We start from the raw sequence: 26552 nt of genomic DNA on the forward strand, positions 1-26552 counted from the left end.
TGCCCCCCGCCCCCAGGGCCGCAGACAGCTGGGCGGCGCCCCCGGGGTTGGAGAGGGGCTGGGGGTATCTTAGGAAGAGACAGGACCTCTCTTCGCCCTGGCGGCCTCCATCCCCACGGGTCCCCCTGCCCTTCCACCCGCCCCCTCCCCAGGCCTGCTCTGACCTGGGAGCCCAGCAGGTAGGAGAGATAACAAGGCTAATGGGTCCTAATTATAGCCTGCCTTGGATCGATGGAGCCTGGGGTGGGAGGGGCGGGGCTGGGGGGGCCAGAGGGCTGTGGGGCAGCCGGGAGCCAGCAGGGCAAGAGCCCTGAGGCCTGTTCTCCCCAGGACCCTCACTCTGGTTGAGCAGGGTCCCCCTTATACTGGCTGTGTGTCCTGAGGGGGGCGCAGGGCCCGGGCTCCAGCGGGTGGTGGGCGCGGGGAGGGCTGCTTGGCCGACTCCCCGGGTCTGGTCTTAGAAAGCTCAGGGCCCCTGCAGCAGAGGGAGGCAGGGCTGGGGCGGAGGTGAGGACTGGCTGAGTGGGAACCGTGGGGTGGGAGCGGGTCACAGTGGTCAGCTCTGGGGTGTCCTCAGGGCCACCAGAGCAATGAGGGCGGAGGAAGAGTCTGTCAGAGACGGGGGTGAGCAGGGTGGGACCCCCATCCTTGTGTGCCAGCTCCGGAACGTTCTTGGAGGAGGAGGGGTTTAATCAGGCAATGGGCTGGGGCGGGAGGTCTTCAGGAACAGAGGGTGGGGCTGCCCATGAGCCGAGGGTTTGGGGCCTGGTCCTCTCTGGCCTGTTCTGGGGGCGATTAGGGCTAGAGTGTGCCCCCTCCTCCCTAGGCAGGGTGGATGCAGCCCTCCACATGTCACGGGCTTCCTTCTAGAACCTCCTGTGGCCACCTGTGCATCTCTCTTGTCTGTTCTGCTGCTCAGTCAGTGACCACGTGCTGGACTGGGGGGCCGCGCTGTGGGGGGGGGCAGGGATGTGGGGAGGCGGCGGGAGGCGGAGGCAGAGGCCCCTCCCGACTGCGTCAGCCCGAACCTGTTACATAACACGCTGGGCACCGCCTGGGCGCGGGGGTGGCGCTGCCCAGGCGGTCGCGGCCTCCCTGCTGTGTGGGGAGGCGGGCGCAGCCGAGGGAATGGGCGGGGGGCGAGCCCTCTCCCAGCCTGGCCCCCAGCCAGCCCCATCGCCGCCCCCCAGGCCTCTCCTCTCCAAGGCCACACTGGGGCTCCCTGTGCGTGTTGTCAGCTGGCTCCAAAAACCCCTGCCCCTCCCACATCAGAGCTCGGGGACAGGACAGGGTCACTCTCCAGCTTAGCCTGTCCCTCCTCGAGCCGGTGAGGCCTGCCAGCCTTGGCCCAGCTGGGGGCCCGCCCCTCACTGCTGGGCCCTGTGCCCCATAGCCCGGGCCAAAGCTGCAGCAGCTGTGCCTTCCACATGGTCCTGTCCTCAGCAGGGGTCCCCGCGGCTGGCCGGGACCACCGCGCTGGCCCCCCAGGGGCGGCTGGCACTCAGGCCACGCTCAGGCCGCCTGCCCTGGGGCCGTTCCCCGTGCTGCCTCAGGTCCGCCTGCCCCGCAGGATGGGCGTGGGCAGGGGCAGGGGTCCTGGGGGCCGTACAAGACAGGGAGGGCACCTGTGCCCTGGTGGGGATGCTACCGGTCCCTGGCCACCCTGGAGGGGGGGCCCAGTGCCAAGGGGCACCCAGACGGTGGTGCAGCCCCACCTTCTCCTGGTGGGGGTGGCATGTGTGGGAACCAGCCCCTGGGGTCTTGAGTGTGCGTGGGGCATCCACCGGCTACTGGTCACTAGCACCCTCTAGCAGCACCCAGAGTGTGGCAGCGGGAGCCAGGAGACCCCCCTGCCTTGGCGACTGGGGGAGCAGGGGGTCGGGGGTGGGGTGGGGGGTGCCCCTGTGGAGGGTGAGGGGAGGGGCCTGGATGTTGGCGGGGCCTCGGTATGCACGCTGGTGTCCCAGCATTTGTGGTGTGTGGTCAACAAGGCAACAACAGCCAGCGGCTGAGAAGGTTCCTGGGTGGGGGGGCCCTGTCTCCTTAAACTGGATCCCCCCCACCCCCGCTAGGTGACTTGGTTGGACCTTCATTCTTTAGAACAAAAGGTCAAGGGTTTGATTTTTGGTCGGGGCACATACCCAGGTCGTGGGTTTGGTCCCTGTGGAGGTGTATACAGGAAGTGACCAATCAGTGTTCCTCTCTCACATCGATCTCTCTCTCTCTCTCTCTCTCTCTCTCTCTGTCTCTCTAAAAGCAAGGGAAAAAAATGTCCTCTGGTGAAGATAGATACATAAATAAAAATAAACTTGCCCCCCGCCCCCGGCTGGCCCCTTTCCTGGACAGCGTCTCCCAGGCGCCCTGGCACTTCTCCGCCTCCTCGGGGCCCCTGGGTGGCAGCCTGTAGGCTGAGCGAGGCTCCCCGTCGCGCCCCCGGCCGGGTGGCGCTCGTTTGCCGCTCGTGGTGCACACGGGGCAGCGAGGGGTCCGGGCTCCCGGCTGGCGCGGCGCTCTGGCTCTCGTGGGCCCCTTGTGTGGACTCTTTGGAGGTTCCGCTGTTCCTTCTGGAAGCTTCCTTTGCCTGGGGGCAGACAGATGTACCTCTACTTTGGGTGGTTTGTTGTTGCAGCATCTTCTTGCTGCTTTTGCCCCTAAGAGGATTCTCCCTACTCTCTCCTCTGGCCGATGCCTGGTCCCTGGAAACTCAGGGCTTGTTGCTTGTGCGGGTGTGAGTGGGGGGATGTGTGGCTGTGCGGATGGGACTGTGGGTGTGTACTTGGCGGGGTTGTGTGTCCCTGTGTGGAGGGGAGGCACAGCGTGGTCTTTGGTTCCCCATTAAGGGGGTCCTGGTGCCCTCCCTGCTGGCCTCTCCTTCAAACCCCAAGGCTCTTGCTGTTTGGCTCCCTGTGGTCCTGGGGCGGGGTGACCTGTGTGTTCCTGTCCTCATGCGTTCACAGGCCGGGCCCTTCCCAGGCCAGCTGGAGGTGTGGCTTTGTGACCCACGGGGCTGCTTCCCCCGGCGGAGCCTGTCAGCAAGGCTGCTGCGCAGCTGCTCACGTGGGCTCAGGGCCTTGTTTCCGGAGCCCTGTCCCGCAGGGAGGGGGCGGGGCATGGTGGTACCAGCGTCTTGTTCCACTGAGGAGGGAAGGCGGGGCAGGTTCCCAGGTGGGGCTATGAGACCTGTCTGGGGACCCCTAAGGGGGGCGGGGCGGGGAGGGGAGGGGAGGCCCGGTGGCTGTGACCTTGCAGGGTTGGTGGTGGAGGACCTGGCTGTCTCAACAGGCCCCGCCTCCCGCTCGGTGGCCCTGGGGGGTCTCCTAGAGGACATGGTGACATAACAGCTCCCCTTCTGGTTCTTCCAGAAGAAGAAGATGGTGGCCTTGAGGGCTTTGAGGACTTTTTCCCGGAGGAGCCAGTGAGCCTTCCCAAGAAGAAGAAACCCAAGAAGCTCAAGGAGAACCGGTCCAAAGGGAAGCGGAAGAAGAAGGAGGTGTGTGAGCTGGGCCAGGGCGCCCCGAGCCTCGCTGGCCCCCTGGGTCCGCAGAGCAAGCCCTGGGCTCCCGGGGGTGTCCTGCCTCTGCGCTGTCCCATGGGGGGGCCCAGCATTTCTCATCTGGACCGTCCCCCGCTGAGGGAGACCCTGTGGCCGCTGGGGCCCTAAGTTTCCTGCTCCCCTCCCCCTCTGATGACACCTCTGCCCACAGGGACAGACCCGCGCCCTGCAGGTCTGTCCCTGTGGGCAGAGGATGGCAGGCGGGGCCCTGGGAGGCAGGGCCTGACTTCCCAGTCGAGGCCACAGCCCCCCGACCCCAGCTCCGTGTGTGTTGGGGTGGCGGTGGGCTCCCGGGTCCTGGGGCCTCGGGGCCGAGGGCGGGGCCCCCTGCACCCCTCTCCCAGCCCCGCTCCAGCAGCTTCTTTTAGGGACAGGACAGAGGCTCGGTTGGGACAGGGGATGCCATCGGTCCTGTCCTTGGTCCCAGGCCTTCTGGCTGGGTCTCCCCGGTTCCCAAACGCCAATGAGGGAGTACCAGGGGTGCCATGGGTGCCGCTTCCTCCTCACCCAGCCCCAGGCGGGGCGCGTGCTGCCGCAGAACCCTCTCCACTGCCCTGGCCGGGAAGGACGTGGGAGGAGGGCAGCGTCTGAACACCCGGAACCCCAGAGGCTGGCGGCTGGGCTTGGGGGAGCTGGCGGTGTGGAGGTGCGGGGGTGCTCGCTTCCTCCATCCCCGGCACTGCCGTCACTCAGCTCTCCTGCCGCTTCTTCTGGGCCCCCGAACACGTTTGTGTCTCTATGCCTGTCTCTCTGGCTCTGGTCCGTCTGTCCGTCTGTGTCTCCGTTGCTGTCAGCCTCAGCTGGGCCTCTGCCCTATGTGCGCCCTGCCGCCTCCTGTCTCCCTCGCTCTCTCCTCGCTTCTTCCTGTCTCCTCACTTCCCTCCCCCTCCATTCTCTCCAGGCTCGCTCCCTTCTCTTCCCTGCACTCACTCCTTCCCCTGTCTACTGAGAAGCAGTTCAGGTTCTCAAAGGCGGGGAGGCAGCGTGGCCTGGAGGTCTGCAGATGGCCTGGCAGTGCCAGCCGGGCCCCCGAGGCCACCCTGGGGCCGTTGCTGTCCCCTCCCCTGCGCTGCTGAGACCCTGGCTTGGCCAGCTGGCCAACCTTAGAGGGTGGGGAGCATGCTGAGGCCAGAGGGTGGGATCCCCCGGTCGTGTGCCCACCCACTACCTCCCGTCCCCCAGATCTGGATTCTCGGACGTGAGGAGGGGAATTGCAACCTTTGCTCCTCTCTGTCTCCGACGGGGGCGTGGTCAGATGGAGCAGTGGTCTTGTTTTTCTGTGTGTTTGCTGGGGGCGGGCAGGCGGGGCGGGATAGGCAGCAAGTCTCAGGATGTGATTTACATAAAATAGCCGGACTAGGGCCAGAACCTGAGCATATGTAGATGAAGCTCCCTGTCAAACCCAGCGCAGGAGGGAGAAATGATTTCAACCTGTACTGCAGCGGTTACCATAGCAACCAATTATTCAGTGCTAAATTATAACTGTTTATAACAGTCGTGAATGGGAAGGCTCATATTCGATTCTTTCTTTTTCCCTCTCAGTCTTGAAGGACCCCAAATCGAGAATGACCAACTCTCCGAGTCCTTCCTTTTGAGTTTAAATGCCTCATTTTTTGAGATGTGGCGTGTGCTGAGCACTGGGTGTGGAGGGGAGGGAGAGGGAGGGGAGGAGCGGATTCGGAAACATCTGCAGAGCTGGGGAGGAGGACGGGTGGGCGGGGACGGCTCCCCGGGGTCCCTGGGCCTGCTCTGGTGGCATGCTGTCCTCGGTGGGCCTGGGGCTCAGGGCCGGGACCCCTTCCGTTGGTCCCAGCTGCCTGCGTGCACAAAGGGACTCCACGTCCACTGAGATTCTTTTCCACAAAGTGCACCCCCCATCCCCATGCCCCAGGCTGCTGCAGCCCAAAGGAGAGCGCCAAGGTCAAAGCCCCAACAGCTGTCCTGTGCTCAGAGCCAGGGCTGAGGCTGGGTCGGGGCATCATTGGTCTGTGCCTGCTGCTTCTCCCCCGAATGTGGCTTGGTCCGCAGTCCCCCTCAGTCAGTTTCAATGCACAGAACTAACCCTGATTCTCTGTCGGTCCTTCCCGTGTTGCCACCGGCTGGGGCTGCATCCCCCCAGGTCCTGCGGATGGGCCACTGCCCTCGCCCCTTCTCTGCAAGGAGAGATTTTGGGAAGAAAAAAAGAGGCTTGAGTCCAGGAGTGTCCAAACAGCTAAACGCAGAGGCATGCTGTGGATACAGACATTGTTCCAGGGCAAACCCAGTCTCCAAAGATGTGCCCTGCACCCCCACCCTTCGCCGGCCCCTGGGTGTGGGCAGGAGGGCGTGGATGAGGGCCCGGTACGGGGGGTGGGGTGGGCTCGGGAGGTGTGTGCCTCATCAGCTTCAGGGAGACGGCAGGGCAGAGAGAGGGTCAGGGAACAGGCAGGAGGCGGGGGACTGGGGAAGCAGAGGCTTCGCTTTGACCGGGCTTTCCCCAGCGTGGCGAGGGCAGGGAGGCTGTCTGCCCTTCCCGGCCGGGGGCTGGGGGTGTCCTGGCGAAGCTCCAGCTCCTCCCTCCAGGAGATCTTTGCCTTCCTGCTTTCCCAGGTGGCCCCGGGGTGAACACTGGGCCAGCCCTCCCGGCAGTGCCTGGCGTGGGGCCTTTGCCAGGCCTGCCCCTGCCTCCCTCGCTCCCTCCCGCTCCTTTGGCTGTGCATTCAGAGCTGTCCTGGCCACTCCCCGTCTCTCCTGCACTTGGGATGTGGCAGCGCCTGCTTCCCAGCAGACGCTCGGGTCCACTGCCCCCTGTGTGGCCACTGCAGCCCCTCTGTGCGTCTGGGTTCACAGCAACGGCGTGAGGCAGGTTGTGTCTTCCTCTGTCATCCCTGTTGTGTCTTTGGCTTCCGAGCAGTTGGGGTTGTTGTCGTGGGTACTTGGGACGCTCGCACTTCAAAACGTGCAAGGGCTGCTCTTACGTGGTCTGACTGCTCTGTGCTTCGCCACTTCAGCTGAGGAAGCTGGGGTCAGGGCGCTGCAGCGACTTGCCCAACTCCCAGGCCAGCAAGGGTCAGAGCTCTGAGGCCTTCTCTGTCGTGCCGCCTCCCCAGGGAGCCCCGGGCCCCGCCGTGGGTCCTCCTGTCCCATCCCTGGTCTGGTTTGTGGGGTCTGTCCCAGGGCAGCGGAAGGCCCACCCTGTGCCCCAGCCGCGGGCGGTCCCTAGTCGCTGTCCGTGGTGCTGAAGTGAGTGGCGGCCGCCGCCGCCTCCTCCTCCTCCTCCTCCTCCTCCTCCTCCCATCCTTCACTGGGGTGAGCACTGAAGGAGAGCCTCTCTCTCAGGCCTCTCGAAGGGTGGTCTGTCCAAGCTGGGTGGTCGCTGCACCCTCGGGGGAAATGGGTGTCCCTGTCTGACCCCCGCCTCCCTAAAGGGCTGAGGCCGAGCTGGTGGTTGTGGCCACTAGCCCGGGCACCGGGAGCCACCGTTGAGGCTGTCCTGCCACAGGCAGGCTCTAGCAGCAGCTGGAACCCACACTGCCCACGGCACCTGGTGTGGCCAGTCATCATGTGGGAGGCACCAGGACTCAGGAAAGGGGCAGAGGCCAGCCAGCTGCTGGCCAGCGCACTGACTCTGTGCGGAAGGGGCACCAGGGCTTTGGGAGACAGCAGAGCTGAGCGCCTAGGAGAGCCCAGGAAGTGTGCGGAGCCTGCCACCGGTCCTTTCCCATCTGTATCTCGGGGAGACACTGGCTCCTGGGAGAAGGCCCTCAGCTCCTCACCGTGTGGCTGCAAAGGGCAGATGCTGACCTGTGGGCCTCCCAGGCTCTCCAGAAGACCCTGCTCCCCTTGGCTCCCTCCTACTCCTCCCTCCTTTCTTCCTTCTCCCTCCCCCCTTCCTCCTCCTCCCTCCTTCCCTCCTTCCCGTTTCTCCTCCCCCCCGCCCCCTCTCCCCACCGCCTCGCAGGCCTCTCTCCCCCACCGCTGTTTCCGAGCTCGTTTTTCATCTCTCTGGTCTTCTCTGTCCCTTCTACGCCTCTTTTTGCTCACCTTGAAAACAGTAAACAGCAGGGAGATGACAAGCCCGTGCCGGTCGCCAGAGCACCAGCGCCCCGCCCCTCTCCCTGCAGACCCAGCTGGGAGGGGCAGGGAAGGGTTTGCATCTACCTGGACAGGCCGGGAGTAAACAGCTCCTCCGAGGGGCAGTGCCTTCCAGCGGGGACGCTTGGGCTAGGACTGCTCTTATCTCCATATAAATGGGCCATTTTATGCCTGTGTGGAATGGGAAACTAAATCGAGGGAGCCACGCTGAAGAGCTGCCTAAACGACCTTGTCTTGCACTGTGACGCCGTGGCCAGGGTGGGGGTGGGGGGAAGGTGGGCCCGTGCACAGCAGCTTCTGGAGAGCCCACGGGCGGGCACTGCTGGCTGTGGGCTCTACCGCCGCCACAGGGGGCCCTTGACACCCACGGAGAAGGAGGAGGCGCTCAGAGCCGGCGGCTCTTCGGGCACGCTTTGCTTTCTGGCTCCGGGCATCACATCCTATGCCTTGAGTTCCTGGGTCCACGTGCCGCCCCACAAGACTCGTTCAAAACCCCAGGGTCCTCGGAAGCCTGATTCTGATTAGGAGCTGAGCCCGAGCCTCGCCCTGGGGCGGTCCCAGCGGGCTGCCCTGAGCTGGCCCGGGAAAGCCGGACGTGGGTGCTCTCCTCCGCGGCGGCGCCGTCCCTGCCGTGGCTTCCAGGCGAGGCCCCGTGGCAGCCCCTCTGGCTGGACTTTGGGGCTGAGCGGCGAGCAGCCAGACGCGGGCATGATCTAGAGAGCAGCACCGAGGAGACCGCTCTCAGGGCAGGCCCGCGGCCCAGCAGCCGGGCTGCCTTGGGGCCCCTGCTGCCCTCAGCGCCCCGCTCTGTCCTGCAGGGGAGCCATGACGAGCTGTCCGAGAATGAAGAGGATCTGGAGGAGAAGTCAGAGAGTGAGGGCAGTGACTACTCCCCCAATAAAAAGAAGAAGAAAAAACTCAAGGACAAGAAGGAGAAAAAGGCCAAGCGGAAAAGGAAGGGTGACGAGGAGGACGCCGCCGAGGATGGATGCCTGAAGGTGACCCCTGGGGCCAGCTGGGGGGCCGTCTCCAAGGGCAGAGCTGCTGGAGGGCGGAGCCTCCTGCTGTCACTTCTCGGCCTTCCTGCCCGGCAGCCCGAGGGACAGGGCCGGAGGGACAGGGCCGGAGCATCTCTCCCCGGGGTGGGGACCTGGCGGACGGGTCTGTGGGTGTGCGGGTACGTGCGTGAGCACTCACGTGGAGGCTGGATGCGTGCCTGTGAGAAACGCTGTTGCCACGGCTCTGAGATGCGCATTTGAAATGACGGATGAGCTTTGGGAGTTTGGGGAGGACGCCATCCAGCCTCTTTGCTGTCTGGCCCGCGGTCCTGCCGGATGGAGCGCGCGGCTCTTTCTGAAGAGAGTGATGGTCTGAGCTCACACTCGTGTCAGGAACCCCTTGCTTGGGGAAACACAGGAAAATAAATCAGCAAGTGGGTCCTTTGCCAGCAAGGAGCCGCGGGGCAGCTCCGCTTGGAGTGGAAGGGACGCTGTGACTCAGCACTGGTCTGAGCTCCTGCCCACGGGGGTCTGTAAGAGCGAGCCCATCGGGGAAGCATCTTCCCCGTGACCCTGGGGAGGCTGCACCGTGGGGGCTCCTCGGAGCGGGGGCAGAGGACCTCGAGTCAGGCCGGGCCCCCCGGGCCCCGGCCCCAGGCTCAGCGTGGGCTAGCCTGGTTGGCAGATAAGTGCTCCGTAAATATTAGCACAGAGGCTGCTGGGTGAGGCGGGGATGGTGACCGTCCGCGCCTAACGGGAGGAAGCCCCGGAGGCGAGCCCGCCCTCCGAGGGACCGCACTCCGCGGCAGGTGTGTTGGGAGTCACGTGGGACTGAGCCTCGCTGAGGGGCTGACAATGTTGAATGATGCCCTTACTGGAGCGGCTCGGGTTATCCTGTCCCGACTGTCACCCGCTCGCTAGCGCGCCGCTCTCTGGGCCGGCGGGGAGCTGAGGCCTCTGAGCCTCCAGGAAGGGTCTGTGGGGTAGGGGCAGGGCAAGCGCAGGAGTGGGGGTCCATCCCTGGAGTGTCACCGAGAACGGGGGCCGGGAAGCTCTGGGCACCTAGGAGAATGGAAATGGCGGCAGCTCAGGGCTGCTTGCCCAGCCACTGCCCCATCCAGCATGGGGGGGGCAGCGGGCCTGGGCCCTAGTGCCCACACTGGAGACCCAGCATCCCCTTGACCAGACCAGGGCCTGGGGCCTCAGAGTGGTGTGTGCTGATTGGCTGAGTGGATCTGTGGGCGGGGCTGGGGGTGGGGCTGCCTAGAACAAGCCAGGAACCTGCCCATGGTCCAAGTGCCTGTGCTGACCTCACCCGTCCTGTGAGGCAGGTGCTGTTATCCCTGTTTCACACATGGGGAAACTGAGGCTTAGGGAGGTGAAGTGGCTTGTCCACCTCACTGCCAATATGTGACAGAGCCAGGATTAGAACCGGCATCTGTCTAGCTCCAGAGTTCAAGCTCATGCCCATCCCGGACAGCCTGGCGATCTGATACCAGGCTGTCTGTCTCATGGGCTCACCGTGTGCCCTCAGGAAGTCACCCACCTCCTTGGGCCTCAGTGCCCCATCTGGAAAGTGAGGCAGTAACGAGGGACTGTCTTGGGGTTGTCCTGTGTCCCTGGGCTGGCCAGGGCGTGCCTTCCTGGCCCTGAAACCCATCAGTGGCCTCTCCTTTTATGGGGCCCATGCATAACCGGGGGGCCTCCTGGGGCGGCCCCGCTTCTCCTCAATGTGCCTGAGGAAGCACCCAGGGCTGCCTGCTTCCTAAAGCCCTCCTTCAGGCCACGGCTGTCCCGGAGTCCAGACCCCCCAAACACCTTCCTCCCAGAGAGCGAGTCCTGTTACCCCTGCCCTGGGCACACGCACGCTGTCCCCCTGAGTTCCTGCACTGACCCCCCAGGCCCTTTGCCCTGCCCCCCGGATGAGCGTTGGGGGCTGGATGTTTCAGGGTGTTTTCAGTGGTGCTGAGAACTGCTCTTGTTAAGTTCTTGTAGGCACAACCCCCCTCCCCCCTGTTGTGAGGCCTCCTGCAGGGGGAGCCCCTGGGGATGGGGGTGCAGGTTAGAAGGACCTGCCTCTGATTCCACCTCCGGACCCTGTGTCCGTAGGAGCCCAAGTCCTCGGGACAGCTCATGGCCGAGTGGGGCCTGGACGACGTGGACTATCTGTTCTCAGAGGCCGACTACCACACGCTGACCAACTACAAGGCCTTCAGCCAGTTCCTCAGGTGGGCTGGGCCCCGGCGCTGGGCTCCCCGGCCGGCCAGGGGCGGAGCCTGGCTCCGGGTGGGGCTGGTGGTCCCGGCAGTCCCGGGGCCTTACTCCCTCATGCCCCCTCAGCTCCAGCAGGTGGCAGCGCCCGCTCCAGGCCCCCCTCTCTGGCCCCTCGGGTCTTGCAGATTCTAGAAACCCCACTAATTAGAAGATTGCCAACCCCGCAGACAAGGACTTGAGCATTCTGGGGGTGGACCTCTGTCTCAAGCCTTGTCTTCTCCCCCGCCCTCGTATCTGCCCGGTTTTCCCAACTCGGGACCTGCGGCCAGCGCTGCCTGTCCCAGGTGTGGGAGAGGAGGGGGTGGGTCCGGCCGGGGTCATGGGGGTCTCACCCTCCTACCTCTCCCCCCACATAGGCCACTCATTGCCAAGAAGAACCCGAAGATCCCCATGTCCAAAATGATGACTGTCCTGGGTGCCAAGTGGAGGGAGTTCAGTGCCAACAACCCCTTCAAGGGCAGCTCGGCAGCGGCGGCCGCGGCGGCAGTGGCTGCGGCTGTGGAGACGGTCACTATCGCCCCTCCGCTGGCTGTCAGCCCCCAGCAGCCACCCCAGCCTGTGCCCATCCGCAAGGCCAAGACCAAAGAGGGCAAGGGTAAGCTGCAGGTGGACAGGCGCCCAGCCTGCTGGCCGGAGCCCTTCCAGGCCCTGTGGCCTCGGGTGGCTGGGGCAGCTGGGACTGCTGGGGCGGGGTCTATCAAGGACCCAGTGCCTTGGCTGACCTTGGCCCACGTGGCCTTTCTCAGCTGCATTGCAGCGTCGAAGCTTCTGTCCTGCCTGCCTTCAAGGGCTGGGGCGGAGGCGGGAGACAGAGCTCAGAGCTTTGGGGGTTTTGCCCTGGCCCCTCTGACTTGCGCATGGGGGGAGGGAGAGGGGAGGCCCAGGCTGTTGAGGGTTGGAGCCTTTGGAGTTTGAGCCTGCGCCCCTCCTAGGGAGAAGGGGTCCAAGGTTAGCCTGTGACACCTCTCGCCTGAGATGCGGGTCCTTGGGATAATGGACGTGCCTGGGCGTGGTCAGGGTCAGCTTCCGCGGAGTCCTGGAGGGAGGTCCAGAGGCAAAGCTGGATTCAGTGCAGTGTTTGGGTGGGGATGACAGGGACAGCAGAGGCCGTTGCCACCTGAAGTCCCCGGGGAGGGACCTCCCCAGGTGGAGGGTGTCTGGCCCCATCGTTGGTGGGCACAGCGATCTTCCCAGGTCTCTTGATGGCGGGGTTGCTGGCAGCTCAGCTGGCTGGGGTACCCTGACTGGGTGCTGATGGGGGACTGAGGGGGCTCAGGGATCCCCCGTTTCAGCCCCTACGAGCTGTGCTTGCTGGGACGACGTGCCCCTTCGCCAGGTCCCTGCAGGGCGGGTGGGCAGGGAGCGGGCCCCACCCCAGCTGCCCCCTTGCCGGCCTCCCTCCCTGGCCCTGCCCTGCTTTCTCATTTCCTTCTCAGGCTCCAGCTGCTGAGCTATTGATTCCCTGGGCTGCCTATTCAGAGCCTGAGAAATTGAAATAGATTTTCCATGGAGGTTACAGCTGGACCCCCAGCCCCTTCTCCCTGCACGCAGTGCAGGTGGCAGGGGGCTGGGGTGAGGCCCTGCCTCCAGGCCCCCATCGCCCTGTTCAGCACAGTGGGAGGGGCTGCTGGGGATCTTGACTCCCCAGGCGGCTAACTGCTCTGTGGGCATCTCCCTAAAAACAGCCTCCGCCCTGCTGGCCGCCCAGAAGCCAGCAGCTGGGGGGGCCTGGCAGAGGTGAGGGTGGTCTTGGTGGTGCCAGCGTTGCCTGGGTGTGGGGTTAACCCAGACGCAGGCAGCTTCCTGCCCCAGAACATTCCTCCAGGGTGCAGGTGTGGCCCGCAGGTGGGTGGACCCTCGGTGGTCCTGCTTGCGTGGCTCCACTGGGGACAGCTCCTTTCTGGGGAGTGGGAACAGGACAGGGTTGGCCCCAAGATGCCAGTGTTTCTGCTCTTTGAGGAAGAGGGGCATCCCAGTGCCCGGGGCTGGCCCCAGGTCTGGCTACTCTCTGCGCGCCCCGCTCCTGCGCGCTGTGTAACTGTAAGCAGGGCGTCGTCCCCTCCGGCCTCCGTCTGCTTGTCTGAAAAGGGCCCTGACCCCATGGCCCTTTCCGTGTCGCGTTACTGGGAGGGCCAAAGGGCCCTCAGCCGCTCTTCCCCCTGACGTTTCAGGGCCTGGAGTGAGGAAGAAGATCAAAGGCTCCAAGGACGCCAAGAAAAAGGGCAAGGGGAAGAAGGTGGCCGGGCTCAAGTTCCGCTTCGGCGGGGTCGGCAGCAAGAGGAAGAAAGGCTCCTCGGTGAGCGACGGCGTGGGCGTGTGTGTGTGTATGTCTGAGCGTGTGTGCGAGCACGTGAGTCAGCATGTGTGAGCGTGTGTGTGAGCGTGGGCGCGTGTGTATGTCTGAGCGCCCTGTGTGAGCACGTGAGTCAGCATGTGTGAGCATGTGTGCGCGTGTGGGCGTGTTTATGTCTGAGTGCGAGCATGTGAATGAGCGTGTGTGTGTCTGAGTGTGTGTGAGCATATGAGCATGGGTGTGAGCATATCTGTGTGAGCACATAGGTGTGTATGTGTGTGGGCATGTATGTGTGTGTGTTTATGTCTGTGTCTGCGTATGTGTGTGAGCATATGAGTGCGTGTGAGAAGGTGGACTGGAAGGTGAGGGTCCATGGGGTGTGAGGCAGTCGGCCCACACGTACGAGGGTGCTTGGGAGCACCCGTGGGTGTGCGTGCGTGAACAGCCCTGAGGTGCCTTTTGCACGCGGGTGCCGGCCGGGGCGACTGTGGAGGGCAGGGCTGTCATTGCCCCGAGGTGGCCTGGGGCAGGTCTCCCCCAGCCCCCGCTTCCCATCCCACATGCAGCTCTGCTGGGCCCCAGCTCCCCCCTCCGACTGGTGAGGGGCTCAAACTAGACCCTCCCCAGGCCCCTGCAGCCTGGCCTGCGGAGCTGGGGGCTCCCGACCCGTGTCCCCAGCTGCCACTCCGTCTGGGTGATGGAGCCTGGATTCCTAGGTCGGCGGGGCAGTGTAGGGCAGGCCGCTCTACACCCGGTCAGGCCCACCCTTCGGGGGCCCACCCCAGGAGTACATGTTACTCCTTCTCTGTGGGGGGGCCTTGGGCCCTCCCTTCTCCCTGGGGGGCACTCACACCCCCCCCCCCGGCACAGAGCACTTGTTTCCCTCTCCTTGCCCCATCCCCACAGAGAGGCAGAAATGGAAGCCGTTCCTCTGTCCTTTAGTGGAGGCAAGTGACAGACAGGTCTCGAGCGTCGCTGCTCCGAGGGGAGCACGAGCAGCAGGTGTGGCACAGCCTGGAGCCGGCGGAGCCACTTGGCTCAGCAAATGTGTGTTGAGCACAGACTGACATGCTAGCCTCTCTGCCTGGCAGTGGCGGCCCGGCCGCAGAAGGGGTTTGGGCCTGTACGCTGGGACGGAGCCAGCGCCCAGCAGGTGGGCCAGGCCAGGCCAGGCACACGGGCCGTGCAACAGGCCCAGTTAAAGAGAGATCGGGGAGGGCTCCTTGGGGGAGGGGTCCTTAGCGGTTCCCCTTGAGGGGTGTGTAGGAGTTTGGCAGGGTAGAGGGCACAGCCTGGGGGAGGTACCAAGGCAGAAGATGGGGAGACTCTGAGGGCTGGGAGCAGGGCTTTGGGGGGTTGAGGACATTAGGCTAGGCCCTTGGGGGTTCTAGCTGGATGTGGAGGCCACAGGAGCCACAGAGAGCCCTGCACCGCAAGAGCCTCTGTGGGGCTGTGGTGCTTGCCCCACCCCCACTGCCCAGGGCAGGGGCGCCTTCGGGCGGAACCCAGGGCCGGTTCTGGGCTCACGGGCCTCCCTGCCCCCGCAGAGCGAGGAGGATGAGCGGGAGGAGTCAGACTTTGACAGTGCCAGCATCCACAGCTCCTCCGTGCGCTCCGAGTGCTCCGCGGCCCTGGGCAAGAAGAGCAAGAGGCGGCGCAAGAAGAAGAGGAGTAGGGCTTTCCCTCTGCGGGGTCCCCACGGCCGCCCGGTGGGGGTGGGGTGGGGGGCGCTGAGGCCCCTCTGGGAAACATGACAATGTCCCCCTGCCTTGGCTGCCTCTGGCTGCTGCTAGGCAGTTCCCGTGCTTCCTCAACCGCCCTGGTGTCTGTGGGCGGGGCGGGGGGGTCCTGTCCGGTGAGGCTAAATTCAGGGCCCGTGGTGTGAGCCACCCCAGGGCACTCACACTAGCAGAGGGAGCACAGGAGAAGGAAGTGCTGCTTCAGCGCCCCCATCATCCCCCACTCAGTCCTCCACTCCGCTACCCACCTGTCCCTTCGCCCCTGCACCCCTGCCTGTCTCCCCTCTCTCAGCTGTCCTTTCCTCTTATCCGGTCATTTTTGTATCCATTTCCCTTCCTTCCTCCTTTTCTCCCACCTTTCCTTCTTTTATCCATCTTCTGCCTGTTCTTTACCCCTTTGCTTCCTCAACCAGGACCCCCAATATTCCTTCACTTTGTCCACCCACCATCCGTTCATCCGGCATCTGTGTGGCACCGACGCTGTGGCAGTGTGGCTGCGGGTGGGCACTGGTTGGGCCCTGGGCGTGGGGACGAAGGCTGCATGGCCGCCTCTGCCCCCTTGCCAGTTGATGATGGTGACGGCTACGAGACGGACCACCAGGACTACTGCGAGGTGTGCCAGCAGGGCGGCGAGATCATCCTGTGTGACACCTGTCCCCGCGCCTACCACCTCGTCTGCCTTGACCCAGAGCTGGAGAAGGCTCCTGAGGGCAAGTGGAGCTGTCCTCACTGTGTAAGCAAGCCCTGGCGGGCACCCTGGGCAGCGTGCGGCGTGGGCCCGGCTCCCTGGAACACTGCGCTGGTCATCTTGGGCAGCACGTGGGGAGGTGCGGAGTGGGAGGAGGGGAGGCCCACGCAGGCTGAGGGTGTCTCGGCCCAGGGTGCCTCCACCTGTGCTTCTCCCTCAAGGAGAAGGAGGGGATCCAGTGGGAGCCGAAGGACGATGACGAGGAGGAGGAGGAGGGAGGCTGCGAGGAGGAGGAGGACGACCACATGGAGTTCTGCCGAGTGTGCAAGGACGGCGGCGAGCTGCTCTGCTGCGACGCCTGCCCCTCCTCCTACCACCTGCACTGCCTCAACCCGCCGCTGCCCGAGATCCCAAACGGTGAATGGCTCTGCCCGCGCTGTACTGTGAGTGTTAACGCCCACCCCGCGCCGAATGCCCCGCCCCGCTGGCCAGGCCCCGCCCATCACACCGGGCTTCTTCCTGCTCAGGGCAGGACCCCATACAGACCACGCCCAAGACATAGGGGCAGGCCACGCCCACCAGAATTACCCCGCCCGCCAGGCTCCGAGCTCCGCCCACCCAGGTCACGCCCCTTCAGGTCCCGCCCCTGCCCGCCCCTGCCCGCCCCTAGCTTATGCCCGAGCCCCGCCCACCGCAGGTCGTGCCCACCGCCTCACCCAGACCCAGTCAGCTTCTCAACCCCCTTAAAACTCAGACGCAGTTTCTCACCCGAAACCTGAAAACAGCTGTTGTGAAAAGAGGCAGGCGGTGGCGCTAAACCTAACTACCACCACCCACTGTTCATGGGGCAACCCTTTAAGGCTGGCTGGGTTTCCAAGCTCCAGGCCTCCTGTTATTCCCATTTTCAGGTGAGAAACCTGAGGCTCAGGGAGGTAAAGGGACGTGCCTCAGGCCACACAGCCCCAGAACTGCTTGCTCAGACCCACTCAGGACCTGGCTCCCGTCCCAGGGCTGGGGCTGGTGAGAGGCTAGGGACCCCCGGGGCCAGAGCCACAGTTTCTGCAGAGAAGAGCGCCCCCAATGGTGCCCCCGAGTCACCAAATGCCCCCTGCTCTGCGATGTCTGCCAGGCCCAGCCCCGGGTCCTGGGCCAGCCCCCAGTTACCCGTGTGCGTCTGGGCTTCCGTCTCGTGCGTGTCTGCATGTGTGTGGGTGTGAGAGAGCATGCACGCAGACCCCCGCCCGTCTCCTGTGCACACAGTGCACGTGGGCTCCTGAGGGCAGGTCCGTGCCGTGCAGTCATGGTGGTGCTTTCTGACTTGGGGAGCAGTGTGGCTCCCCTGCCTGTTGTCAGGAGCCTCAGGGTGGGTCCCCGCAGCTAAGCCCTGAACGTGCGGACCCCCCTCTGTCCGCAGTGTCCCCCACTGAAGGGCAAAGTCCAGCGGATTCTACACTGGAGGTGGACGGAGCCTCCCGCCCCCTTCATGGTGGGGCTGCCAGGGCCCGAGGTGGAGCCCAGTGCCCCCCCACCCAAGCCTCTGGAGGGCATCCCGGAGAGAGAGTTCTTTGTCAAGTGGGCCGGGCTCTCCTACTGGCACTGCTCCTGGGTGAAGGAGCTGCAGGTGCGGCGCTTGGGCAGGGGTGGCCGGTGAAGGCTCTGCGCCCTGAGTGCGGGGGAGGGGGAGGCTGGGGGTGGGGTTTGTCCTGCGTGGGACCCTGGCTGGGAGACGGGGGGAGGGGTCGGAGGACAGGGGGGCCATGGCGAGTCTCCCTCTGGTAACGTCTGCCCTGCCCGGGCGCAGCTGGAGCTGTACCACACGGTGATGTATCGCAACTACCAAAGAAAGAACGACATGGACGAGCCGCCGCCCTTCGACTACGGCTCTGGTGATGAGGACGGCAAGAGCGAGAAGAGGAAGAGCAAGGACCCCCTCTATGCCAAGATGGAGGAGCGCTTCTACCGCTATGGCATCAAGCCCGAGTGGATGATGATCCACCGCATCCTGAACCACAGGTGTGTGCCCGGCGGGGTGCAGCCCCCGGCCTCCGGGACGCTCCCCGTGCACGCGCGTCAGCCTTGCAGTGGGAGAGCTCTTCCAAATTAACAGACGCTGAACCAACAGCCTGAGAAACTGGCGCAGAGTAGGGTGCTCGGAGGCTTGGTGTCCTTGTGCCTCTGGGCTCCTGCTGAACGTAGTGCTTGAGACCTGTTGGAGGGTCCCAAGGACCAAGGGGAGCCTGACATGTGCGGGCATGGACACATTGGCCCCTTGCTTATAACCGTTAGCACGACTGAGTGCCGTCTGCTCTGAGCAGGGGGCGCTTTATTTCTGTCTCCGTTTTACGGGTGCGAGAACAGGCCCGCAAGGTCGAGTCATTTGCCCAAAGGCACACAGCCAGGAGGTGGTGGAGCCGGGATTTGAACCCAGTACTTTCTGACAGCAGGGCTTACTTCCTTGGCCACTGTTGCAAACCCCGGCACCTCGGTGACGACTCTGCTGAGCCTGGCTTTGGTTTGGTGGGTGCTGGAGCTCAGGTGCGGGGGCACTGGCAGCGGCTGACAGGTGGGTGCACAGTCTTGCCCCGGGTGCCTGCTGCGTGGCTGTAGGCTCAGAGCTGGGTACCGTTCACCCCCATCTGGGCACATGGGTTCTGCCTTGGGGGCCCTTGACCAGCAGACTCAGACGTCCTGAGAGGCAGCAGCACGTTTCAGGACCTGAGCCAGCTGCTCAGGTTCCAGTCCTGGCTCCCCATTTTCTGCGCTCTGTGCCTCTGTGTGTGTCAGGTAAAATGGGATAATGAGAGTCCCTCCCCTCCCTCCCCGCAGCCCCCCGCGTCCCCCTGCAGGGTTGTGATGAGGGCTGGAGGAGCTCGCCAGAGAGGGCAGGAGAATCTGCAGAAGCCGCCCACCTTTCCCAGCCTTCCCTGAAAATGACCCTTAAAAATAGGGTCAGTTCCTCTGGGAACCCAAGCTCCTCACTGGACTGACCCCACAGTTTTTTACCTTTATTAAAAGGCTTGTTAAAAACATAAATGGCAGTTTTTCTCACTGCCTGCAAAGCAGGGCAGGTGAATTTCCTCCTGATTTTTTTTACCTGAATAAGGTCTGAGTAACAACCAATGATTTATTGAGAAAAATGCATCAATTTCCATGGTGACTGGGGCTTGGTCTTTCTCCCGAGGGTCCCCAGGCTGCCACTGCCACCCGAGGGAGCGGGCACAGCTGCCTGTTTCTGGGCAACTATGTTGCCGATCATCTCAGGTCGGGCAGGAGGCTCTGAGGCCCAGCCGGGGCCCAGAATCAGGCTGATGTGCCCCGTGTTCTCTGTGCTGCTGGCTTGGTCCTCAGGCTCCTGTGGCCGGTTGGGGCGTGGGGGTCTTCAGAAGAGGGTGCTCCCCATGCCACCTATAGGAATTGCATCCTTGTCTACTTTGTGCGGCTGGGCCTCGGGCTGAGAGATGGGCACCGCTCTAGGTCTTTGACTTCCAAGTCAGAAGACAAACTCTCCTGGTCAGGGGAGAGAACTGTCCAGCTCAGAACTTTAGAATCCTGTGTCTGGACCCCACGGCCCACCGATGCGCTTTGTGGCTGCAACAGAGGATGGAAAGGCTGCTGGCTCTTCGCTCCTCTGGCTATGGTGGCTCCCCAGCCCGCCCCTCCCCGCAGCTCACTAGCCCTGTGGCCTGGGCCCGGGGGTTTGAGTCTCGCAAGGTGTGCTTCCCAGACTCTCGCTGCGGCTGTGGCTGCTGTGAGTGGCCCGCCCTCGTCTGTCATCTGTCTACTGTGTTGCAGCTTTGACAAAAAGGGGGACGTGCACTACCTGATCAAGTGGAAAGACCTGCCCTATGACCAGTGTACCTGGGAGATCGATGACATCGACATCCCCTACTACGACAACCTGAAGCAAGCCTACTGGGGCCACAGGTGGGCTGCCGGGCGGGGCCCCGGCCGGGCTCTCGCCTCCTGCTGGCCTGAGCGCTGCTCACCGGCACCCCGCCCCCTCTCTCAGGGAGCTGATGCTGGGCGAGGACGCCAGGCTGCCCAAGAGGCTGGTCAAGAAGGGCAAGAAGCTGAAAGACGACAAGCAGGAGAAGCCGCCGGACACCCCCATTGTGGACGTGAGCGGGAATTGGGCAGCAGGGTGGGGCGCCAGGGCCGCTGCCCCAGGCTCGGCCTCGGAGGGGGCACGTCTTCCAGGGGCTCTGCCTTGGGCCTCCGCCGGGGCGCATGGACCTGGCCCACGGAGCGGGGCATGTGCTGGGGCCCTGCCCTGCAGGCACCTGCGCCAGGCACCCTATGGGACAGGGTGACAGGACCCAGCTCCTCCCGCCCTGCAGGAGAGAGAGCTCCCTCCCCGGCGTCCGGGATCGCCGCCTCATGCAGAGGGGCAGCTAAGGGGGGTCCGAAGGCTTGGCTTCGGTGCGAACTGAAATGTGGGTTACCTGTGCAAAGCCAGCGTGGGCAACGGCATCTGCTCAGCTCCTGAGCTCGCGTCACTTTAGATGAGCTAATCCCAAGCCCTTAAATAAGAAAGCGTCTACCTCCAGGGGCACCCCAGCCCGTTACACACCATTCCTCTCTGATCGTGGGCAGGAGCCCCCCCCCCCCAACTCCCTCCGGGGGCTCTGCGTTCGCCAGGAAGTGGATGGTTGACTCGTGTTCGTTTAGCAGACCTCTCTGGGGTGTCTGCCAGCGCCGAGCCCTGGGAGGAAAAGGGCCCTGGCCCCCCATTTTGAGAGCTGCCCATGTCCTGGGGGCCTGCGGCAGGGACACCCAGGACACGGAGTTTCGGCCAGGGACCGTGGGGTGCCAGGGAAGGCGAATGGGCCCGGCGCCTCAGGAGGCCTCCGTGGGGGCGGTGGCCGTGAATGGCGGGGTGAAAGGAGAGGAGGGTGATGCTCCGTGTCAAGCAGGTCTAGGCCCGCGTCAAGCAGGTACCGTGTCCCAGGTACTGGAGGAAGCGACGTCGAGCAGAACCAGCGTAGTGACCGCAACCTGGGCGCGGTGTCAGAGAATCTAACAGTTAGGAAACTGTTAGGAAGTACAGGGCTGCCATGGTGGGACCTGAGGGGGCACCTAAGCCAGAATGGGGGTGAAGGGGAGGGCGTCCTGGAGGAGGAGGCGTGTCCACGGAGACCTGAACGGCAGTGAGCAGGAAAGAGCAGCGGGAACTGTGCGCCGAGGGAGGGAGGGCTCCCGTGGCCCGGGACTCAGGGTGCGCCTGGACTCTGCCTCCTCTGCAGCCCACGGTCAAGTTTGACAAGCAGCCGTGGTACATCGACTGCACGGGCGGCACGCTGCACCCGTACCAGCTGGAGGGCCTCAACTGGCTGCGCTTTTCCTGGGCCCAGGGCACCGACACCATCCTGGCGGATGAGATGGGGCTGGGCAAGACGGTGCAGACCATAGTCTTCCTCTACTCCCTGTACAAGGAGGTGCGGGCCGGGGGCGGGCGTGGGGCGGCCACGCCGGCCGTGGGCCGCGGCCTCACCGCGCCCGTCCGCCTCTCCAGGGCCACTCCAAGGGGCCCTACCTGGTCAGCGCGCCCCTGTCCACCATCATCAACTGGGAACGCGAGTTTGAGATGTGGGCGCCTGACTTCTACGTGGTCACCTACACGGGGGATAAGGAGAGTCGCTCCGTGATCCGGGAGAACGAGTTCTCCTTTGAGGACAATGCCATTCGGAGTGGGAAGAAGGTGTTCCGCATGAAGGTGAGTGCCCCTCGCCCCGGGGCAGGATGCTGGGGAGGCGCCGGGTCCCTTGGGGGGGGTCTCCGCTCGGGGTCTGTCTGTGCTGGTGACCACGGAAGCCAGCGGCTCCATGTCACAGCGCCTTTGTAACAAAGCACCATAAACAGGCGCGGGGGTGGGGGGCGCTTCAAACAGCAGAAACAGTCTCTCCCAGTTCTGGGGGCTGCAGGCGTTCTTGGGCTTGCAGACGCCGCATCCAGGCTCTGCCTGACTGGCCCGTGGTGTCTTCTCTTTGTATCTGTGTCTCTTAAAGACACCAGTCCTTGGATCCAGAGCCCAGCCTGCTCTAGCACCACCGCATCTTAACTACTTACGCCTGCAAGGCCCCAGCGCCCAACAAAGGTCCCGTCCTGAGGTTCTGGGTAGCTGTGAATTTCTGGGGGGCGTGATTCCGCCCTGTACACCAGCTGCGTGGCCTCTGGCGAGTCACTTTGGGCCTGGGAGCCTCCTCAGCGAGCTGGAGGTAGCAGACCCGCGGCCCAGAGCGCTGGAGGGGTGAGAGGGCACCAGGCAGGGCCAGGAGAGGCTCTGGCGAGGCCGCTGCCGGGTGGGGCCCGAGGCCACATTGCTGAGCGGTCCCAGGCGGTGCAGACGCTGCCGGTCCCCAATGGCACTTTGAGATGCACTCAGGACAGTGCCTGACCCGTGGCTGCAGTGCGAGGTGGAGGCAGGCGGCAGGCGGCGGGGGCGGGCCATGTCCTGGCTCCTGGAGCATCTTACCCTGGTTTCTCCGTCAGCTCGGAACAAGCGTGGCCCCAGGGGGCGCTCGGTGGCTGTGTGTTGAACGTGGGGGTGATTCGGTGGCCCTAGAGGGGACCGCAGACGGATGGGCCTGCGCTCACACGGGGTTCCTGTGATAGACTGGATGCTCCGCCGGCTCGGCTCTTTCATTTATTTTTGAAATTTGTGGTAAAATACACATAAGCGTAAGACTCACCATCCTCACCATTTTTAAGTGCCCAGTTTGGGGCATCAGCACATCCACCCTGTGGAGCATCCGTCACCGCTGTCCCTCTCCGGAACCTTCCTTATCTTGCAAAACTGGAACTCTGTCCCCCCCCCCCCCCCCATACTAACTGCCCTCCCCCCGACCCCAGCCCCGGGAAGCCCATTTGACTTCCAGTCACTGTGGACTGGACTCCTCCAAGGACCTCATGGGCGTGGAATCGTACAGTATTTGTCCTTTTGTGGCCAGTTTCCTTCATTTAGCATAGTCTCCTTAAGGTCCATCCGCGTGGTAGCCTGTGCCAGAACCTCCTTCCTGATTAAGGCTGAGTCACATGCCATTGTAAGACGGGACCGCCTGTTGCACGCTCACTCACCTGCCCGTGACCTTGGGCCGCTCCCGCCTTTTGGAGAACGCGAATAACACTGTGAACATGGGCGTGCAGACATTTGCTCGGGTCTCTGCTCTCCGTCCCCCTGGGTCCGCGCCCACATGCGGAGGAGCTGCAGGCGCAGGGCCGGTTCTCCGTGTAATTGTCCGAGGAACAGGCTGACGTCTGCCACTCCTCGCAGCCTCGTTCCCTTTGTGCAGGTGGGGAGGCTAGGCAGTGCGGCCGAGGCCAAGCTCCGAAGGGCAGGGCTGGGCAACCCCGGGCCCCGTTGCAGGCAGGGCCTGTGCCCCGAGGCTTCCCTCCCCCGTCCGCCCGCTGCCCACAGGGGCGCTGGCAGGGCCGGCTTGGTCTGGCCGGGACGGCCCGGCGCAGAACAGAAAGGCAGGCAACGGCTCTGCCCTGTCCCGTGGTCCCTCTCCTGACCTGCCGTGGTGTCTTTATTGGCTACTCTCCTTGGTTCGGGGATGCTCGTGGGGTGCGTGCCCCCCTGCCCATGCCTTGCCCTCGCTGGGGACTGAAGGCAGTGGTGCTTGCCAGGCAGGAAGGGGCAGAGGGCGGACACCAGTCCCGGGGTGGTGTGGGCCTCACCTGAGCCTGGGCTCCAAGCCCCGGGCGCACACGCCATTGTCCCATAGGCCTTCTCTTATGGAACACATTCAACAATGAAATTTAAAAAATTTTTCAGTTGCCGACCACGTAGCATTCAGTCCCAAGCTTAGGAACTACTTCCCTGCTCCAACCTTGGCCCTGCCGTGTGCTGGCCAGGGGGCCCTGGGGAAAGTTATCCAGTCCGAGACGCCACAAGCTGTAAACGGGGACAGTGCCGGTGCCCCTGGAATGGCTCGTGAGGACGGGATGAGAGAAGGCGAGGAACGAGGCACAGCGTCCACACGCCGCCGGTCCTGAGTGTGGCGACGGGGCCCGCTCCTTTCTCGGCACCTCCAGTCTCCGTGCGGTGGGGGCCCTGGGCCTCGCCGAACCCTCTGCCTGCTGGGTCTTCCGCTCCGCGCCGGGGCCTCCGGGCGACTCGTGGCACCTCCTCCTCCCCTCTGCCTCTGGAGACCTTGACCCGCCTGCCCCCCAGCTCTGCCCCCAAGTGCTCCTTCCTCTCCCCTCCAGAAAGAAGTGCAGATCAAGTTCCACGTCCTGCTCACCTCCTACGAGCTCATCACCATCGACCAGGCCATCCTGGGCTCCATCGAGTGGGCCTGCCTGGTAGTGGACGAGGCCCACCGGCTCAAGAACAACCAGTCCAAGGTAGGCGGCGCGCGCCTCGTCCCGAGCAGCCCCGGCTGGGCCAGCTGCCCCTGCCCCTGACGGCCCCCTCTCCTCCCCTAAGTTCTTCAGGGTCTTGAACAGCTACAAGATTGATTACAAGCTGCTGCTGACGGGGACCCCCCTGCAGAACAACCTGGAGGAGCTGTTCCATCTGCTCAACTTCCTGACTCCAGAACGGTTCAAGTGAGCGGGAGTCTGGCTGGGGAGGTGGGCGGGGGGAGGGAGCGTCGGGGCCCTGCGCCGGGCCGCTCGCTGGGCCTGGGCTTCTCATCGGTGAAATGGGAGCGTTAGCGGTGCCCACCCCAGGCGACCTGCGTGGAGGGGGCACCGGCTGAGCACTCGGGGGAAACCGGATTTTCCCAGCTCTTGCCCGCATGACCCGGGGGCGTTCCAGCGGTCCTGCCCCGGCCCCACACCCGGGCTCCTGTCTTGCCTTCTGCAAAGAGCAAAAGTGACCACGTGGGTGACACTGAGGGAGGGAGAAGGCTCGGGGGGGTGGGGACGGGGACAAAGACTGAGTGGCGGTCGGTGGAATCTCCTTCCCCGGCCTCCTTGTCTTCACCTACCCCCCTTTTCCTTCTCAGAATGGGGGTCCAGGGTGGAGGAAGGCGTCCCATGGGGCTGAGGGAGTGGGATGTGTGGGGCGACACAGGCATAGGGGGCCTGGAGGGACACCTCGGGCAGGGCCGGTGTTGCCCCCGCCGCCAGCCGGTCTGCCCTGTGACCCTCGGCAGGTGGTGGGGGGCTGGCCGGCTGCTCCCTCACCCCAATCCTGACTCCCTCTGCAGAGCGGCTTTGGCCTGCTCCTGTCCCCCTGCTTCTGGCTCTCATCCCAACTCTTTCTTGCAGCAACCTGGAGGGCTTCCTAGAGGAGTTTGCGGACATCTCCAAAGAGGACCAGATCAAGAAGTTGCATGACCTGCTGGGGCCGCACATGCTGAGGCGGCTCAAGGCTGACGTGTTCAAGAACATGCCAGCCAAGACGGAGCTGATCGTCCGTGTGGAGCTGAGTCAGATGCAGAAGTGAGTCGGGGGCGTGGCCAGGGAGCGGCGCCTTGCAGCGGCCTGCCCCCTTTCCTCTGGGCTTCCCCAAGGGTCCCCCTGCTTTCCGGGGCCGCTCCCCAGGTGGATGGGGGGCTCTTCAGCTTCCCCGAGGCCTCGACTCACCTTTCCCATGCGCGTCCTTCTTGAGGCCTCTTCACCGACTTCAGCGACCAGGGTCTGGGGCTGCCTGAGTTCTCAGGGTCCCCTGGCAGCTTGCTGGGTGACTCCAGGCCGGTGGCTTCCCCTCTCGGGGCTCCCCTTGTCTCTCTGTGGACGGAGGGAGAGCGCTCTGGGAGGCCGGGCGTGCCTAGCCTGCCTCTCCTCGGTGCCCGCTACAGGAAGTACTACAAGTTCATCCTCACGCGGAACTTCGAGGCGCTGAACTCCAAGGGGGGTGGGAACCAGGTGTCGCTGCTCAACATCATGATGGACCTGAAGAAGTGCTGCAACCATCCCTACCTCTTCCCTGTGGCAGCCGTGGTAGGTGCCTCGTGGCTGCCGTGGGGGGTGCCCCGTGGCTGCTGTGGGGGTGCCCCGTGGCTGATGTGGGGGTGCCCCGTGGCTGATGTGGGGGTGCCCCGTGGCCACCACGGTGCATGTCTGTGGCTACTGTGGTGCTTCCCGACTTTGAGGACCTGCAGGTGATGCAGGTCCCCATTGTGCCAGAAGTTTCTGAACACCTCCTTTTGTCTACTGCTTGGGTAGGCCCTCTCCTTCCCTTGGCCCCTCCCATCACCCATAAGAACTGGGCAGCATTGGATCGCCCCAAGATCCCCGCCCCGGCCAGGGTTCTGAGGGCTGACCTGGCTGCACTCAGCCACCAATGGGTCAGGAAGGCTGGGGGTCCCCAGGGAGAGACCGGACCATGGGTCATACCCAACGTAGGCCCTGTGGTCTCCACAGACTTAATGGCCCTCTCGGAGCCTGAGTTTCCCCCTATAAAACGGGATGGTAGCAGCACCCACTGGGAAGGGTGAGGGCCAGATGAGACAGTGCCCATCAGGTGCCCCGCGGGGAGCGGGCACGTCGGCGGTTCTCAGAGACAGAGCCCTGGTTGCTGTTGCTGCTCTTCCGGCTCTAATTTAAACCCTCCGCAGTTTACCCCCACCCCTGACTGAAGGCCAGCGCAGCGTCAGGGGTGGGAGGCTGTGCTTGGGTGACCCCAGCCTGCTCTCATGGCTCTGGCGTGACAGGGGCCTGATTGACCTCCCGCCCAGCACGGGTTCAGGGCTTGGCTTTGCCTGGTGCGCCCTCAGTGACTGCGGAGACCAGGCCACACTCCTGCTGGGAAGGCCGGCTCCTCTGAAAACCCTGTGTCATTCGTCATTCGCGGATGTCTCTGGTCTCAGTCGGGTGTCAGCAGCAGGAGGATGGAGGGCAGGGCCGGCAAGCCTGAGCCCTGCCTGGCACCGTGGTGCTGGGCACATGTGGCCCAGGCGTGGCCGTCTCTGCTGAGCCTGGTCTGACCTGGACTTGGGCTCGGTGCTCAGCCCGTTGCGGGGCCCGTGGGTGCAGAGCCGGA

At 64.3% G+C, this 26552-nt stretch overlaps 1 protein-coding gene across 1 annotated transcript in view; it reads left to right on the top strand.

The window, feature by feature from the left end:
- The window catches only part of CHD5 (chromodomain helicase DNA binding protein 5), a 53268-nt gene that overhangs the window by 8489 nt on the left and 18227 nt on the right, over positions 1-26552 (top strand). Inside the window, exons 2-19 of the mRNA XM_054583322.1 lie at positions 3363-3490; positions 8446-8625; positions 10735-10853; positions 11256-11494; positions 13071-13195; positions 14740-14863; positions 15498-15664; positions 15841-16062; positions 17034-17240; positions 17421-17632; positions 19412-19543; positions 19629-19737; positions 20863-21054; positions 21132-21332; positions 23828-23965; positions 24048-24169; positions 24836-25009; positions 25369-25510. Coding sequence (XP_054439297.1) covers positions 3363-3490; positions 8446-8625; positions 10735-10853; positions 11256-11494; positions 13071-13195; positions 14740-14863; positions 15498-15664; positions 15841-16062; positions 17034-17240; positions 17421-17632; positions 19412-19543; positions 19629-19737; positions 20863-21054; positions 21132-21332; positions 23828-23965; positions 24048-24169; positions 24836-25009; positions 25369-25510 — 2933 coding nt within the window. The remainder of the gene's footprint in view (positions 1-3362; positions 3491-8445; positions 8626-10734; positions 10854-11255; positions 11495-13070; positions 13196-14739; positions 14864-15497; positions 15665-15840; positions 16063-17033; positions 17241-17420; positions 17633-19411; positions 19544-19628; positions 19738-20862; positions 21055-21131; positions 21333-23827; positions 23966-24047; positions 24170-24835; positions 25010-25368; positions 25511-26552) is intronic.

The sequence above is a fragment of the Pteronotus mesoamericanus genome, unplaced genomic scaffold, assembly GCF_021234165.1.
Source record: "Pteronotus mesoamericanus isolate MK-2021 breed Mesoamerican mustached bat unplaced genomic scaffold, CSHL_Meso_final contig_1193, whole genome shotgun sequence".
NCBI classification, from domain to species: Eukaryota; Metazoa; Chordata; class Mammalia; order Chiroptera; family Mormoopidae; genus Pteronotus; species Pteronotus mesoamericanus.